The 16338-nt window shown below is 54.2% G+C and overlaps 1 protein-coding gene across 5 annotated transcripts; it reads left to right on the top strand.

Annotated features, from left to right (window-relative positions):
• On the top strand, positions 1-13747 carry SLC38A5 (solute carrier family 38 member 5). 5 transcript variants are annotated; one of them, XM_032842976.1, is made up of 16 exons: positions 1-30; positions 5879-5932; positions 6013-6088; positions 6491-6606; positions 6704-6777; positions 7405-7497; positions 7622-7700; positions 9741-9823; positions 10124-10182; positions 10281-10418; positions 10629-10708; positions 11331-11431; positions 11691-11806; positions 12611-12755; positions 12850-12953; positions 13414-13747. In XM_032842976.1, the coding sequence occupies exons 2-16, from the start codon at positions 5880-5882 to the stop codon at positions 13513-13515; spliced, it is 1419 nt and encodes a 472-aa protein (XP_032698867.1). In that variant the 5' UTR covers positions 1-30; position 5879; the 3' UTR covers positions 13516-13747. The 5 variants fall into 5 exon arrangements, with proteins under 5 accessions (XP_032698867.1, XP_032698866.1, XP_032698862.1 ...); XM_032842975.1 differs by lacking the exon at positions 1-30 and adding an exon at positions 2651-2728; XM_032842971.1 differs by lacking the exon at positions 1-30 and adding an exon at positions 4291-4402.
• Positions 13748-16338: the final 2591 nt, after the last annotated feature.

Raw genomic sequence — 16338 nt, 5'->3', positions numbered from 1 at the left:
GGCAAAGACCCTGAAGTGAGAACAAGCTTGGTGAGTATTCAAAGAACCAAGGACTGATTCACCGAGAAATACTGAGCTTCACTAGGCAGGAATTTTGTTCTGTCTTGTTCGCGGCTGCCTCCCGGCCCTACAAGAGGGCCGGGCAGACAGGTGGCGTTCAGCAGACCTTTGTTGAACCTGCTCTTTTGTTGCTTGATTCCTTTATTCTTTCCTCCGTGGTGCATTCTGCATTTATGCGGGGGTACTGGGTGGTGTAGACAGATGGGCAGAGACAGGAAGAGAAGCACTTCCCCGAGGAGTCCCCTAGAGCTGGGAGGAAGCAAGAGCCAGTCAGCAGCGCTCCAGAGCCTTGTGGGGGCGGTGGGAACACAGCTCCCCCACGGAGGTGAGCAAGTGTGAGAAAGCAAGGGTTCAAGCCACCTGGCCGCTGCTCCACAGTGAGGAGGGGGTGCCAGGCATTGGGGGGCCCATGTTCACCCTGTGGGATGCTTCCCACGTCCTGTTTTCTTGCCTCTCACAAAGAGGATGTTTAATTTTTTTGCAAAGCAACTTGCTTCCTCCAGCAGAGCTGGGGGAATTGGGGGAAAGGATCCAGGCTCTGAACTCCCCAGGCTTTTCCCGAAGTAGGGTGTCGGCCTGCAGCTCCCACCCGGCACCCCACTGAGTGTAAAGGTGTCCTCCCCTCAGCCTCCTGAAGAGGTCAAGGAGCGGGGAGCTGCCAGGCCAGCTCTGTACCGCGGAGGGCATCTTACCGGGGGAGGGAAAGACGGGGGTGGTCCAGGTGCAGGGGACAAGACGCAGACTCAAAAAGCCTTGCTGCCCAGGAGCTGCTTTGAGGGACGGAAGAGTCTCTCAGTGGGGAGCCTGCATGAAAGGAGAGATTAGAATCCTAAATGCAGCCCAGTGGGGGGTTGCTTTCGCAGGCGGTGAAGAATCCATCAATTCCTTTCCCAAGTCTGTTATTGAGCAATTACGGTGGGTCAGGCATTGTTCTAAGGGCTTTACCTGTATTCTTTCGTTCAGTCTTCCTAGGGGCCCTAAGAGTTCGATGTCGACCCCGAAGTTTCAGAACTTGCTCCAGGCCACACAGCTCGGAAGTGGCAGAGCCGGGAAAAGCTCACGCTGTTAACTGCTTTGCTCTGTGGCTCCCTCCCCTGAAGGCGGCTGAGCAGTGACCTGTTTTAATGAAAAGCAGGGATCTGCTTCTAAGAACCGACGGGAACCCAACCTGACTTCTAATAGACTCGATCGGAATCCCAAATGTCACACAAGGGTCTGCTTTACCGAACCCACGAAAGCCTCAAATGACCCCACGAAAGAACCTTACTTCGATGAACTAACAAAGCATTCTTATCCCTGGCACAGACTCAAGGCCTCGGTCAAGCTTAAAGACATCTGTTCCTTCTAAAGCAAGCTGCCCTCCCTCCGCCGCCAGATTTCACTTTCCCTTTGTTTTCCCTTTTACCAGCGTCTGTTGACACTTGCCATTTGCCCTGAAACTTAGGGAAGCTATGCGGCACAGGGCTGGATGAAGGTTCGTCCCTCCCCTGAAAGAGGTCACTTGGCAGAAATAAAAAGAAAAATGATGATAATATGACACCGGACAAGGGGCATTTATTGAGCACCTGCTGTGTGCCTGGTGGCCTGGCTCCGGGGAATGTTGCAGGGCCTCCCAGGGCAGGCGCTGAATGATCTTGATCGGAGCAGGAAGCTGCTGCTGGGATGGGGTGGGTGGGGGCATCTGTTTTCTTGTCCAAGGTACACTAGATCTTTGGACAGGACGCTTTGACTTTTCTTGAAACCTAGACACCTGCTTAACCACCTCTCCCCCTCGCCACCCTCCCCAACTCCCAACCCACATTCCATAGCCATGAAGGCCAAGGCCTCTGCCGACAGGTGCCTCTTTCCCTGGCTGGCCTGGGTCACAGATGTGTAATGGCTCTGGGGAGGAGGAATATGAGAGGAGAGAGACATCAGAACAGGTCAGGATAGACAAAGGAAGTGTGTGTGTGTGTGTGTGTGTGTGTGTGTGCACGCGTGCACGCCCTATGGGTGTTTCTCTTGGGGCCACTGCATGGTCCTATCATGGTTCCTTTGAGATGTATTTTCTGGATATTTTCTTTGTCACAATAGTTAAACTCTTCTCTGCACCCCTGCTTTTCCTGTCCACGCACCTGCATTGATGGTGAGTTTAGGACACACTCCCTACATGTTTCTTCTGACTTGATTGGCCCATGGCTCTGTGTATTCACGGCTGCATGTGGCTGTGTGTATGGATGAGATGGCATGTGTGACTGTGACTGCAGCTTCTCTGGACAGTCATGTCTGCCCGTGAATGTCCCTCTTTGTGACGGGAGAGCCCTACGTGGTCACATGGGGTCACAAGTTCACACATGAGTTCGCAGGAACAGAGGTACCATTATGGGGTCTGAATCTGGACATGGCCTTCAGGATTGTCTGAAGTGGCAACCATCTGTACGAAAAACCCTGTCCCCCATCCCTGCCGCCCCACTCCTCCCGCGGATGTTGCCAGCTGTATGAAAGCCTATCTGTGTGCTCCGTGTGCGTGACGTGCCTTTTGGCTCCCCGGGGTAGGGCTGTTGAGTCCGTGAGTCTGGAGTGGCTGGAGATCGGTGTGGGCCTGTCCTGCGTCTGTCTGTGTTCTCTGGCTGCGAGGCTCAGGCTGTGGGCAATGATACCTTGTCGTGGGAGGTCATTTGGTGCAGCTGTGAGTATGGGACCCATATACACCAAGGCCTGGGCCCTCCAGGTGCAGTCTCTGTCCGGCCGTATTCTCTAGTGCGTGGCTGTGAGTCTGGATGCAGGTCAGTACTTCTGCGGGTGGCAGTGAGTGGGCCTCCGGATTCTGAGCCCTGGATGGGGTTGTGGTCCCTCAGCGCAGGAGGCTCTCTCTCCTGCTGTGGGGAAGTTAACGCCCCGTCCCTTACCCTCCTCTGACAGACTGCGGGTAGGGTGGGGGCATCTAGGCTAGCTTTGAAGCCCCAGCCAGCCCCTGGCCTTTCCGGGAATTCTCTGTTCCCTGTGGGGGGTGGGCAGGAGGGTGAAGAGGCCCCGACAGAGAGGCCTCTTGTCCGCCAGGACCTCCAGCAGCCTGGTTGAAGTTGGGCCTGGACCCCAAGTCCAATCCGCCTGACTTTGCAAAAGACACATGGCTTGCCTGGGACAGACATGCCTGTCACATGCTTGGATGGAAGTGAACAGACGGACCCACATATAAGGCAGACACACAGACAGTGGGGCTCCTCAGTTAGGGTGTGGACACGCCCCACCCAATGCCTGGGCTGGGGTCCAGGACTTTAGGGCGTGCCCTGTTTGCGACACACTCCCCACCCAACCACAGATGCCCCCCCACCGCTCTCTGGGGATCCCCCCAAGATCTAGGGTCCATTTTTTTTGGCTAGGCTAGGCTATCTTTCCATCTGTCTGAGGTCCGTCTGTAGTGGCCTGGCTGTGTTTATCCCTGTACCTGTCCCCTGCTGCTCCTGGGCCTGTCCATCCATCTGCCTGAATCAGCCTCTCTTCCTCTCTCTCTCTCTCTGCCTATTGTCCTCTGTCCCTCTAGGTGTCTCCCTGCCTCAGCCTCTTCCTCTGTCCCCTTGTCTCTCTGGGCTGGTGTGTCTGTTCCCAGCCTCTGGGGATGTGTCTGGCTGTGTCCACCTACCTGCCAGTTGTCTCTTCTGCTTACTACTGGGCCTGACTGCCTGTTGCCTTCCTCCAGATCCTTACATGGACCTACCTCCTGTCTCTGAGTCTGTTCGTACCTCTCTTTCTCCCTACGACTGCCCCTCTGCCTGTTTACTGCTCCTGCACCACACGGCTGTCTTTTCAGTCCTCCTGTCGTCTGTCTTCGTGTTGTTTCTCCTGCCCGCCTATCCCTATTTTGTGATTTTTTTCTCTTCCGATCTCCGTCTCCACTCTGCATCTTTTCCCTCCACCTGTCCCTCCCCGCTGGGTGTCCGATCTCTGCGTCAGCGGCCTCTGCCTGCCTGTCCCTCTCTCTAGGTGTGGATCTACTCCGTCAGTCTTTCTGTCCACCTCTCCCCCAACTCAAGGCCGCCCCCCACACACACCTGGGTCTCTCTCCACGTGGGTCCAGGTGAAGGAGAGAAGCGCCCGCCTCCCCCACCCCCTTTCCTCCGCCCAAAGCCAGAGGGAGGGAAACTGAATTAAAATTAAAAGTTCTTCCCAGAAAAAAAAAAAAATAATCCGCGGGCCAGATGCGGCTCGGGCTGCGCTGATTAGCCACCTAGCAAGCGCGGCGGAGCTGATTGGCTGCAGGGCGGGGCGGGGGCAGGGTCCGCGGCGGGGGAGCCGCGCCGGCCGTGGGGTCCCAGAGCCCTAGTGAGTTACTGCCGCTTCAGGAGCTGAGAGGAGCAGGGAGGTGAGGAGGGGGCGCTGGCCGGGGTGGGGCTCCGGAGACCCCGAGGCACGAGGGGGGATCCCGGGAGAGGTTTCCTGGGGGAACCTCCGGGGGGAGGCGTTCCCTGGAGACCTTTTTAGCGCTAGCGGGGATTTGAATGGGAAGCGGGGGGTCTTTTTGGTGCCTTGCTCCCAGGAAGTGAATTCAGAAGTGGTTGAGAGTCTGCAGAGAGTGCTCGCGACTGAGGATGGGGCTCCTTGAGAGGCGTCCCCTTCCCAGGACGGGGATTCGGGGCTTGGGGAGGGGGTTTTCCCCAGAGCAACTTTTAGCTATGATGGGGACCTTGCATGGGGGTTTCTGAGACACTGCACTCCCAGGAAGTGAGCTCTGGACTGGGGGTTTCCTCGAAGACACTCCATGCAGAAGACGGGGCTCCAGTCTCGCTTGGGGATTGCGGACGGCCCCCACCCCCAAGAAACGCATCCGGCTTTGGGAGGGGCTTTTGATGAAGGTCTCAGAGACAGCACATTATCAGAAGGGGAAATTCGGGCTCAGGGCAGGTTCCTGAGACACCCCAAGACCAGGAAGGGTCTCCAGTCTGCAAGTGTCTCTAAGTTACTTCTGCCAGGAGAAGGAATGTTTGAGACTTGATGGGGGCCCCAGAAAGATACTTCTCTAATTCCTAAACGGGGGATTAAATGGGGGATCCCTGGGTCACTTGTATCCCTGGAAGGAGGCTCCGTTTGGGGAATTGTCTTTGGCTTCTACTGAGGATATTTAGAGTTGTGACACAGAGCAGTTTGCAGCCTGGGCCGGGGTGGGGGGGGTGGGGGGTGGGGGTGTGTGAGCTAGGGTCTTAAAGCCGGCTCCCCGCCCCCCTCCAGCTCCTTCAACAGGTTGCATCAGCTCTGGCCTCAGGCTGGGGGCCCAGGCTGGGAGGAGGGGGGTAGGGGGCATTAGGAGGGGTGGGGCAGCCATCCGACACGTGTCCCTGTAAGGAGTGAGACGCTTGGCTAAGCGGTGAGGGTGGAGGGAGTGGGGGGGTGCGGGGGGGGCAGCAAGGAAAGAGGCAACAAGAGAGACTGAGTGAGTGTGGGGTCTGGGAGGAGAGGCTATCCCAGCTTCAGATGGCCATCTCGTCTGCTGTGGGGTCTCTCTCTCTCTTTCTCAATCTCTCTCCCCCCTCCCCCTCTATTTGTCTCTCGCTGTCCTCTTTTTCTGCTTGTCTGAGTAACTGTTGGCATCTCTCCCCCTCCGATTCCCTTCTCTGCCTCACATCTCTTCCTCTGTCGCTCTCACTGTTGTCTTCACGTCTCTCCATTTATCTCCCTCTCATCCTCTGCTCCCGTTCCCCATGCTTCATCTCCGTTTCTCTGGTTCTCCATCTGTCTCTCTCTGATCCTCTACCCTCTTCATCCAGCTCTCTCCACTTTGTAGCCCCCCCACCCCCCACCCCGCTCCATCTCTGATCCCCCGCCCCCCTTTCTCTGCCCACAGCATGGAACTGCAGGATCCCAAGATGAACGGAGCCCTCCCTGCGGATGCTCTGGGGTGAGTCCGGGGCCCAAGAGGGACGAAGACAGGGGTCAGGATTACCCTCTTACCAGCCCCGATTTCTCTGCCCTGTCCAGCTACAGGCAGGAACGGGAAGGCTTCCTGCCCAGCCATCCTCCTGCTCCTGGGAGGAAGCCAGTCGAGTTCATGGATGTGAGTGACCTCACACAATCTGCCCCAGCTTCACCTTGCCCAACTCATCTCTTTCCCTACTGTTCCCTTTTCCTTGGGCTTCCCTGCCTAGCAATTTCCTGCCCCAGCCTCTCCCCTCCCTAGCTGTTTTGCCTCTGATGGCTGCTCCGCCCTCCTCTGTTCCTCTCCACTTCCAGCTGCTCCCCTCCGAAGTTTCTCCCAGCTCTTCCTTTCCAGCTCTTGCTTTTCCAGCTTCTCCCTGACTTCAACTCCTTTTCCTTCCTAGCCTCCGTCCTGTGGCCCTTCTTGGGCTTCTCCCCACCCCAGTCACTTCTCCCCTGGTTTTTCCTGGGCCCCAGTCCTGGTCTCCTTACCTGGTCTCCCTCCCCATGTGTTCCCCGGGCCTTGCCCCTTCCCCCGCAGTTTGAGGGGAAGACGTCATTTGGAATGTCAGTGTTCAATCTCAGCAACGCCATCATGGGCAGTGGCGTCCTGGGGCTGGCCTATGCCATGGCCCACACCGGGGTCATCTTCTTCTTGTGAGTCCTGGGCAGCCTGTGGGGGTCGGGGCAGGGGTGCTGTGTGGGGCAAGCCGGAGGCCTGGGGGCCAAGTCTGAGCTGTGAGATCTGTCATAGGGCCCTGCTGTTATGCATCGCACTTCTGTCTTCATACTCCATCCATCTCCTGCTGACCTGTGCTGGTGTTGTAGGTAAGGCCTGGAGCTCCACCCATGGCTTAGACTCCAGTCTCTGGACCTACCCCTCTGACCTGAGACCCTAGACCTCAACCTGAGCCCTAGATTTTGAACATACCCCACTGAGCATACCATACCCCTGATCTTGGACCCAGTACCCCAGACCCCATCCTCAACTCCCTGGACTCCAGCTCTCAGACAGCACATAGGCCCCCAGAACTTAGCTGGGCTCCCAGATCTCCCACCTCCCAATCCTTACCCCTCAGTCTGGCACCAGACCTCATTTCTCAGACTCTCCCCACAACCAGATTACTACACTTTGCTTCTAAGCCCCACTCCCCAGTCTCCAGCTCCTCCTAACTGTGGAAGCCAGCCCCACGACCCCAAGATACCCACTACCTACTACCCACCTCCAGCCCCCAACCTTCTCCCTGGTCACAGAGCCCACCTCCCAGGCTCTACCTCAAGCCCACCCCAAACTGTTTACCCCTCAACTCCAGCTTCCATCAGTCAGACCCAATTACCCCCAGCACCAACTCCTCAGCTCCCTGAGCCTCAGGCTACCCCCCTCCACACCTCCTCACCCTGGCCTGACCTCCTGGACCCACAACCCATTCCCTCCTGTCTCCCTCCCTACCCCAGGCATCCGAGCCTATGAGCAGCTGGGACAGAGGGCGCTGGGGCCTGCAGGGAAGGTAGTGGTAGCGGCGGTCATCTGTCTGCACAATGTTGGGGGTGAGGACTCTGGGAGGTAGGGGATCAGCTCGGGGGAAGAGGGTGGGGTGGGGTGGGCTTCCTCAGGTTGGGCTGGGGGGATGAGGGGAATCCTTCTGCTTATACCTCCCCCCACCTGCACCAGCCATGTCCAGTTACCTGTTCATCATCAAATCCGAACTCCCCCTGGTTATCGGCACCTTCTTGGACATGGACCCTGAGGGGTGAGTGAGCAATCCCCCCTTGGCCGGCGGGCCATTGACCCTACCTGTGTGGTCTGGTTGCTGTCTTCACCTCTGTGCCCAGCTGACTCCTAGGGCTTCTGACTCCCAGGGCAGGCCGGTGTGATTCTTCCGTTTTGTGAGGCCAACAGCACGCGTGACCATTGCTCTGACCATCCAGCGGACCACGGGGTGGGGGTGCGGATTTCGGTGACTGTTGATCTGGCTGATTCTGTGTGGTAGCTGATTCCGTATGTCCACTCGCCTCCGAGGCTGACCGTGTGACTCTCCATATCAAGCCGACCGAAGCTCTGTGGGTTTGGTTCTGAACTGTTGCACCAGCAGATTATCTACAGCTGTGTCCTGTGTGCTGTGATTCCAACCATGGGTGTCTGACATTCACTTGCTCTGGCTTTTCCCCTGTCCAGTGGCTTCTGTTGGATTCCGGGTCCCTCGGGCTGGTGAAATCTGCCTGGCTGGAAGTGTGAGCATGGGGTGTACTGTGGGGCCAACTCTGTCTATGTGATTGACTCCAACTGTATGCACCCATAGGCTCCCATCTCTGTTTAATTTAGCAGTCATTTTTTTTCTGGCAAGTTCCCTCTGGCTCTGTGCGTGCGTGCGTGTGTGTGTCCTCTGGACTATGGTTCTAACCACATGTGTTTGACCACTGTTCTGAATACTCATCTAGTTGACGGTATGTTTGATTTTTGATCCACCTGCTGGCTGACTCTGTTGAGCTGTTTGGATATGACGGCTGACTATGTATCCTCTTAGATCTTCGGTTTGACTCTGAAACTGTTTAGGTAGCTGACAGTCTGTGTGACTAGGTGTTTCTGATTATTATAATTAGCTCCCAGCAGCTATATGGCCAAAGGTGCTTTGTCGGTTCATTTCTGTGTCACTCTGTATATGAGATGCTGTGTGAATGCCTGGAACATAGTAGGCGATTTGTACAATTCTTTGTGAACAAATGAGTGGTTTTCAGCCAGTTCTGTATTAATTGTCTTGCCTAAGCACCCGCCTCCAATATCTGTACAGATCCTACTTTTTCTCTTTTTTTTAAAAGATTTTATTTATGTATTTGACAGAGACACAGTGAGAGAAGGAATACAAGCAGGGAGAGTGGGGAGAGGGAGAAGCAGGCTCCCCTGTGGAGCAGGGATGTGGGGCTCCATCCCGGGACTCTGAGATCATGACCTGAGCTGAAGGCAGACGCTTAACGACTGAGCCACCCTGGTGCCACCCCCATAACTTTTTCTTTGAGCTTGGTTCCAACAAGAGCTGGCTGATTTTGCCTCTATTTTGGTCTTTGGCTGGGTGGTCAAGTTGGCCCAGCAACTCTTATGGCTCAACACACCTCGAGCTGTTCAAACAACCACCTGTGTCTTTTTTTTTTTTAAGATTTTATTTATTTATTTGACAGACAGAGATCACAAGTAGTCAGAGAGGCAGGCAGAGAGAGAGGAAGCAGGTTCCCTGCCGAGCAGAGAGCCTGATGCGGGGCTCGATCCCAGGACCCTGGGATCATGACCTGAGCCGAAGGCAGAGGCTTTAACCCACTGAGCCACCCAGGCGCCCCACCTGTGTGTCTTTCTGACCTCTTGTCTGACTTTGCACCATTGCTGGATTGTCAGACTGTTGTTTGACCCATCAGACGCACCAGGGTCAAGGCTCACTCTGTGTGTGGTGCCGTGTGTTGGACTGCGGGAGTCTCGCTGGATTAGGGTACCGTATGCCCATCTGGTTCTATGTCCACTCGACAGCACCGTTTTGTCAGGCTGTGTGTGTGTGCGTGTGTGTTCTTAGCTGTGTCCCTTTGACAGGTTTCGACTAAGAGTCTGATTATCTGTCTGGCTTTTTCTGTGGATCCCGTTGTGCCATTTGTCACCGTGATGGCCTGAATGACCTCTCACGGCTGTGGTGTCAGCTCAGCTCCCCTGACTGAGGGCAGAAATCCGTCTGTTCGGCTATCTTCTATGAGTGTCTGCCTGATAGTTTCTTTGGCAGGCAACTAGTCACTGTGTTCACCTGTCTCCCTAGGGGCTGGTTCTTGAAGGGAAACCTCCTCATCATCATTGTCAGTGTGTTAATCATCCTGCCACTGGCCCTCATGAGACACTTGGGTAAGAGGCTTCCTGTGTTGGTCATTGGATAGTGGAGTAAGAGAAGGGGAGTCAGATGGAGAAAAATCCCCATTTTCCAGGGCTGTGAAATATCACGGGAGAGCTTATGGGAGGTGGGCTTTAACAGATGAATAGGAGTTTGCTACGGAGGGCAGGCTGGTCCAGGTAAAAGTAAAAGCTTGTGCAAAAGGGTGGCCTAATTAGGGGGAGATAGCCTGAAAGGCCAAGCTAGTGCTTGATATTTGCTATGTGTGTGGGGGGTCCCTTGATTTCTAAGACTCTGTTTGTTACCCCTTGCAGGCTACCTGGGGTATACCAGTGGTCTCTCTTTGACCTGTATGCTGTTTTTCCTCATTTCGGTGAGTCCAAGGGAGAAGGACATGCAAAAAGTGAAGAAGGAGTTTGGAACATTGCGACACAGCCTTCTCCATGATCTCGCTTCCCCACCCTCCCCCAGGTCATCTACAAGAAGTTCCAGCTTGGCTGTGCTGTAGGTCTCAATGAAACGGCAGTGGAGAGCAAGAGCCCCCCAGGCCTTCCCATCCAGGGTCTCAACAGGAGCTGTGAGGCCCAGATGTTCACTGTTGACTCCCAGGTGGGGGCGCAGGCCTGTGTATGGAGCTTCCGCCACACCGAGGCGCTCTGGTCCTGCCCTCCAGTGCACTCAGCTCAGAATGGGGCCAGGCATTGGCCATTCAGGGTTTCCACATGTCTGATACAGTGGGCAACGATGGGGCCAGGGGGGTGGGGGTGGGGGTGAGAGACCCCTGGAGGTTCTAATCTCTGGTGTGGGCCATTCCCCTAGATGTTCTACACGGTGCCCATCATGGCTTTTGCCTTCGTCTGCCATCCCGAGGTGCTCCCCATCTACACAGAGCTCTGTCGGTGAGTGGGCCGGCAAGTGAGCAGAGGTGGTGTGGTAGTCCTCACGTCCCACAGTCCCTAGGGTAGTCCTGGTGTTGTAGCTTGATTGGGCTAGATCATGCGGGGGGAAGGGTTTGAGGTGGCCTTGGGGGTGGGGTACAGGGCAGTGACTTTCTACTGATGAGGGCTTAAAGATTCTACTTTTAACATCCTGTACAAGCATGAAAGGGCAGAGTGGGGAGGCAGAAATGTTCTGATGAAGGGGGTAGCAGGTGTGGTTGGGGAAGGGGAGGACAGAGAGAGAGAGAGAGAGAGTAGGGTACGGGTGGACAAAATGAGGGGCAGGGAGGATATGTTGGAGGGACATGTGGATGATCAGATGGGGGGGCACAGCATGGAGGTCAGATGCGAGGGAGAGGCAGAGATGGTCAGAGGGGATAGACAAAGATGGTCGCATGGTGTGAGATGGATGGACAGAGGGAGGCTTGGCTAGCCACACAGGCGAGGTAGAGACAGGCCTCCCAGTGTGTACCAGCCGAACATCTGCTCTGGAAGAAGGGGACTCTGGAGGGTATGGGCTTCTTCTGAGGGGCACCAAGTCCAGGGGTCTGGGCATGACCCTTCCATAACCTCTATGACTCAGGCCCTCCAAGCACAGAATGCAAGCGGTGGCCAATGTGTCCATTGGGGCCATGTTCTGCATGTATGGGCTCACGGCGACCTTTGGATACCTCACCTTCTACAGTGAGTGGGGCTGCGGCCAGGGTGGGATGAGCTGGAGCAGGGACTGGGTAGACCGCTGGGGCAGGAGCCCTGGTGGTTTGCCTCCATGCCTGGACCCATCAGTTTCCAAAGAGAGGGTGCGTGTTACACATTGTAGATTTCATTGCCTAGCATGTAAGTATGGGATCGTGTGTGCCTGTGGGGGCATGTGTGTTTCTGGGATGCTGGTCCTGATGCTCCCACCACATCCTGCATCCCGTGCCCCATGTCCATGGCCCAGATAGCGTGGAGGCGGAGATGCTGCACATGTACAGCCAGCAAGACCTGCTCATCCTCTGTGTGCGCCTGGCGGTACTGCTTGCGGTGACTCTTACTGTGCCGGTCGTGCTGTTCCCTGTACGTGGGGTCGAGGGGCAGGGGTGCATGGAGCGGAGCTATGTGCGTGGATGGGTGGAGGGTGGAGGCATGGATGTTTGGCTGGGGAGTGGAGATGGGAGTGGATGGATGGATGGAGGAGACAGGGGTGGCCAGATAGGGAAGGCAGAGTTGTCAGATGGACAGAGGAGGCAAAAATAGATGGTCAGACAGAAAGGGGACATTGGTGGCAGGACAGAGAGAACCAAGGGGGGGAGGTGGGGTAGTCTGTCAGAGGGAGGAGGCACCAGATGTCTGGCTAGACAGAAGAGGGAGGCTGGAATAGTCAGACAGGCTAGAGGCAGAGAGAGATGGACAGTCAGAATAAAGAGACAGGGATGGACGGCATCCCTTAGGAAAGGTAGACACAGAAATAGCGAGGCGTGAGAACAACCAGGCTCTCAGATGGGAAGGTGGGGTGACTAGACAGAGGAAGCAGGCAGAGGTGGTCAGAGGGAGAGAGAGGCAGGGATCTCAGACGGAGTGGAAGGACAGGAGGATGGTCAGAGGGAGGCAGAGATTCCAGAGAGCGGGTACAGGCATCGAGGGGTGATCGGACCAAAGGGAGAGGCATGGATTGTCAGAAGGGTGGCGGGATGCTCTATCGGAAGGATGCTCAGACCAGGTGGACATGGAGATAGTCAGACGGAGGGGGGATCAGGAACCTCACACGGGGTGGAGGCACAGACAGATGCTCAGAGGGTAGAGTTCTATCCAGATGACCCCATGGAGGGGGGGCAGCTGAACTTGAGCCCTGACTGGTGTCCCACCCCACTCTGACCGCAGATCCGCCGGGCCCTGCAGCAGCTGCTCTTCCCAAGCAGGGACTTCAGCTGGCCACGACATGTGGCCATAGCCCTGATCCTGCTTGTCTTGGTCAATGTTCTTGTCATTTGCGTGCCGACCATCCGGGATATCTTTGGGGTTATTGGTCAGTATCCGCAACCCCAGTCCCAGACCCCACCTCATATGGGCCTTATACTCCAAACTTCCATTAACTTCTGTTCCTCTTGCTTGGCCTCCAGGGTCCACCTCGGCCCCCAGCCTCATCTTCATCCTGCCTAGCATCTTCTACCTCCGCATCGTGCCATCTGAAGTGGAGCCCCTCTGCTCCTGGCCCAAGATCCAGGTGAGCATTCTAGGGGAGGGCCGGGGGCAAGAGGGAGCATTCTGAGGAGGGAGCTGCCCAGGATGGCCAGAGAGCAAAAACATTTTCAGGAGGGGGCTGGGGGAGAGGAGGGAAGATGGTCTGGATGAAGGAAAGAGGTTGTCTTGGGAAGGGGCTGAGTGGACCGAGCAACAGTAGGGTCTGCCGAGACAGAGGAGGCATTCCACAGACGGATGGAAGGAGGGCCATTAGAAGATGGTTGGGAGCACTTTCAAGGAGGATGAAGGAGAATGCTCTCAGAAGTGTTCTGGAAAGATGGAGAATTCTTAGGAAGGGGCTGGTGTTAAGGAAGGGGAGGGAGCAGGAGGGTCAGGAATGAATGGGGTACTCTGGAGGGGATGGAGGGCTTGAGGAATATTTCCAGGAGGAGCTCTGGTGTGGAGGGCCAAGCAGCCCCATCTTCTCTCCCTCTCGTTCACAGGCTCTGTGTTTTGGTCTCCTGGGGGTCCTCTTCATGGCAATCAGTCTAGGCTTTATGTTTGCCAACTGGGCCACGGGCCAGAGCCATGTGTCTGGACACTGACCTTGCCCTGCTCCACCCTGGGCCCCTGTGCGCATGCTCCCATGTGTGTGGAGGACGATGGGGCCGCTCTCCAGGGTCCCTCAAGTCTGGCTCATGGAGGTGGCTGGTTCCCATTAACAGGGCTCTTGGAGGTGGTGGGGGCCACGGAGGTTGCAGAGTGGTCCGCTTTCTTCCTCCCCAGGGATGCTGAGCTCGGATCATGGCCCTAAACCCAACCCAACCCCAGGGGGAGGAGGAGGAGGAGACTGGGTCCTTGGGGGAATCCCTGCCCCACCCCGCCCAGTCCTTTCTGCCTCTCCTGGCAGAAGCTGTTTGTCAGGATCACCCTCAAGCTAAAGGGGAAAAATAAAGATGCTGAATTGCAACTCCCGCCTCCGCCTTCTGATCTCTTTCTAAGTCTTCCTGGGGACGCCTGGCTCCCTGGCTTGGTTCAGACAAGCCCTGAGGGTAAACAAGCCCTGAGCGTAGGATTGAACTGGCTCTCAAACATTCACTCACTTGTCCACTCCTTCGGTAACTTGCTACCCAACTCGTACTTTTGTTCATTTTCTCACTCCAGAAACCTCTACTGAGAGCCTCCCGGGTGCCAGGCATTGTTTTGGGTTCTGGGGTTTCAATAGTGCATCAAGAGGACCATAATCCCTGTAGTTGGTGTTCTAGCACCAAAGTAGGCAAACCATGACTCCCAGGCCAAATGCAGCAGCCTCTTTGTAGGGCCACTGAGCCAAGAATAGCTTGCACACTTCTTCTAAATGATTGGGAAAAAAAAATTCGAAGAAGAATAATTTGTGACACTTGAAAATGACGAAATTTAAGTTGCAGCGTCTGCAGCTCTTTTATGGGAATGCAGTAATGCCTGTTCACTTACATATACACATTGTTTATGGTTCTTCTGTGCTAGAACAGCAGGGCTAAGGAATTACAACAGAGACCACGTGGTCCACCAAGCCTCAGCTCTTTACAATCTGGCCCTTTTCAGAAAAAAAAAATTGCTGATCTCTGATGTAGCAGAAAAGAGGAAAAGAGATCAATCATTTCTGATAAAGATGAGCACTGTGAGGGGCTCCTGGCTGGCTCAGTTGGAGCCGGAGCACAGGATTCTTGATCCTGGGGTCGTGAGCTTGAGCTTCTTGGGAAAGAAGTGAAATCTTAAAAGTGAGATCTTTTTTTTTTTTAAAGATTTTATTGATTTATTTGACAGAGAGAGAGATCACAAGCAGGCAGAGAGGCAGGCAGCGAGGGAAGCACGCTCTTCGCTGAGCAGAGAGCCGGATGCAGGGCTCGATTCCAGGACCCTGAGATCATGACCTGAGCCGAAGGCGGAGTTTTAACCCACTGAGCCACCCAGGCGCCCCTTAAAAGTAAAATCTTAAAAAAAATTGATAGGCACGGTTAGGAAAAGAAGTAATGTTGAGTGTGGTGCTGGGGAGGTGGGGAGCCACTGACAGGGTTGTCAGGGAGGACTCATTGACAAAAAGACTAGGAGCCGCGTCCTAGATTGGGCGGAAGGAGCGAGTCCTGTGGTTATTTAGATAAAATGTTGCAGGCAGAGGCAGCAGCAAGTGCAAAGACCCTGAGGTAGGAGCCAGCATGGCCGTTTCGCTGTCCCGCTGGCAATGTATTTGAGTGCCGATTTCACAGCAGCCTGGGTCATGAGACGTGGATTCTTGCCAACCTACCAGGTGAAAATAGTATTGCTGTTAAAATTCACCATGTGTTTCTTTATGAAAGACGTTTCTGGGTGTTTGAGAGACTTTTATTTATCTTCCCAGATAACTTTTAATGCACATGCAGGCCACTACAGATAATCTTTCTTCTCTCCACATTTAGACACAGGACAGCTGGTTGTGGTTGATTCATACTGTAGACTCCTTATTTCACGCTTCTTCATGCCTTACTGCCTGTAACTCAGCTCAACGCTCAATTTAAGCTCAATAAGCCTGCTTTTAAAGAACATGGCTAACTTGTAATTCCAGTACCTGGACTTATAAATGCAGATGTACATATTTAACACCCACAAGAAGAGATCATCCTCTCAACGAGGTTTCTTTTTTTTTAATTAAAAAAAAATTTGTTTTTGTTAACAAAAAATGTATTATTAGCCCCAGGGGTACAGGTCTGTGAATCACCAGGTTTACACACTTCACATCAACGAGGTTTCTGGCAGAGCAAAGTCTAATTTCATCTTTTAAAAAAATGGGTTATTTTAAAGAATTGTTTACCATGCCCAAGTTTAAAAATTTTACATATTCGGGACTCCTGGGTGGCTCAGTCAGTTAAGGTTAAGCGTCTGCCTTCAGCTCCAGTCATGATCCCAGGGTCCTGGGATTGAGCCCCACGTCAGGCTCCTTGCTTGGTGGAATCTGCTTCTCCCTCTGCCTGCTGCTCCCCCTCTAATTTTTGTATAAGGTATGAAGTTTAGGGGGATGCTTTCTTTTTTTTTCTTTGCCTATAGATACTGAGTCACTCCAGCACCATTTCTGAAGACAATTCTTCCTCTACTGAATTGCTGTTGTATTATTTTCTTTTTCTTTTTTTAAGTAAGCTCTATACCCAACATGGCGCCCCAACTCAGGACCCCAAGATTAAGAGTTGCATTTTCTGCCAGCTGAGCTAGCCAGGCGCTCCTTCCTTTTGTATTCTGTAAAAATTCAGTGTGGAACTATTTCTGGGTTTTCTATTTTGTTCCATTGATCTATGTGTTTTATTATTTCCCCAATATCAATATCCCCAATATCCCCAATATTGATTCCTGTAGCTATATAAGTATTGTAATTTGGTAGGTAATTCCTCCCTTTTTTCCCCCATAATTGTTTTAGCTAT

This window comes from Lontra canadensis, unplaced genomic scaffold (genome assembly GCF_010015895.1).
Source record: "Lontra canadensis isolate GAN:19392208 unplaced genomic scaffold, GSC_riverotter_1.0 scaffold134, whole genome shotgun sequence".
Lineage (NCBI taxonomy): Eukaryota > Metazoa > Chordata > Mammalia > Carnivora > Mustelidae > Lontra > Lontra canadensis.
Note: the sequence above shows the minus strand (reverse complement) of the source record. Positions and strands in the feature narration are given on the sequence as shown.

Bases quoted from the DNA above. Each gene is read 5' to 3' on its own strand.
- SLC38A5 (XM_032842976.1), top strand. From the start codon at position 5,880: ATGGAACTGCAGGATCCCAAGATGAACGGAGCCCTCCCTGCGGATGCT. The intron at 11,432-11,690 runs GTGAGTGGGGCT...TCCATGGCCCAG, and splicing joins TGGATACCTCACCTTCTACA to ATAGCGTGGAGGCGGAGATG. The intron at 11,807-12,610 runs GTACGTGGGGTC...CTCTGACCGCAG, and splicing joins TGCCGGTCGTGCTGTTCCCT to ATCCGCCGGGCCCTGCAGCA.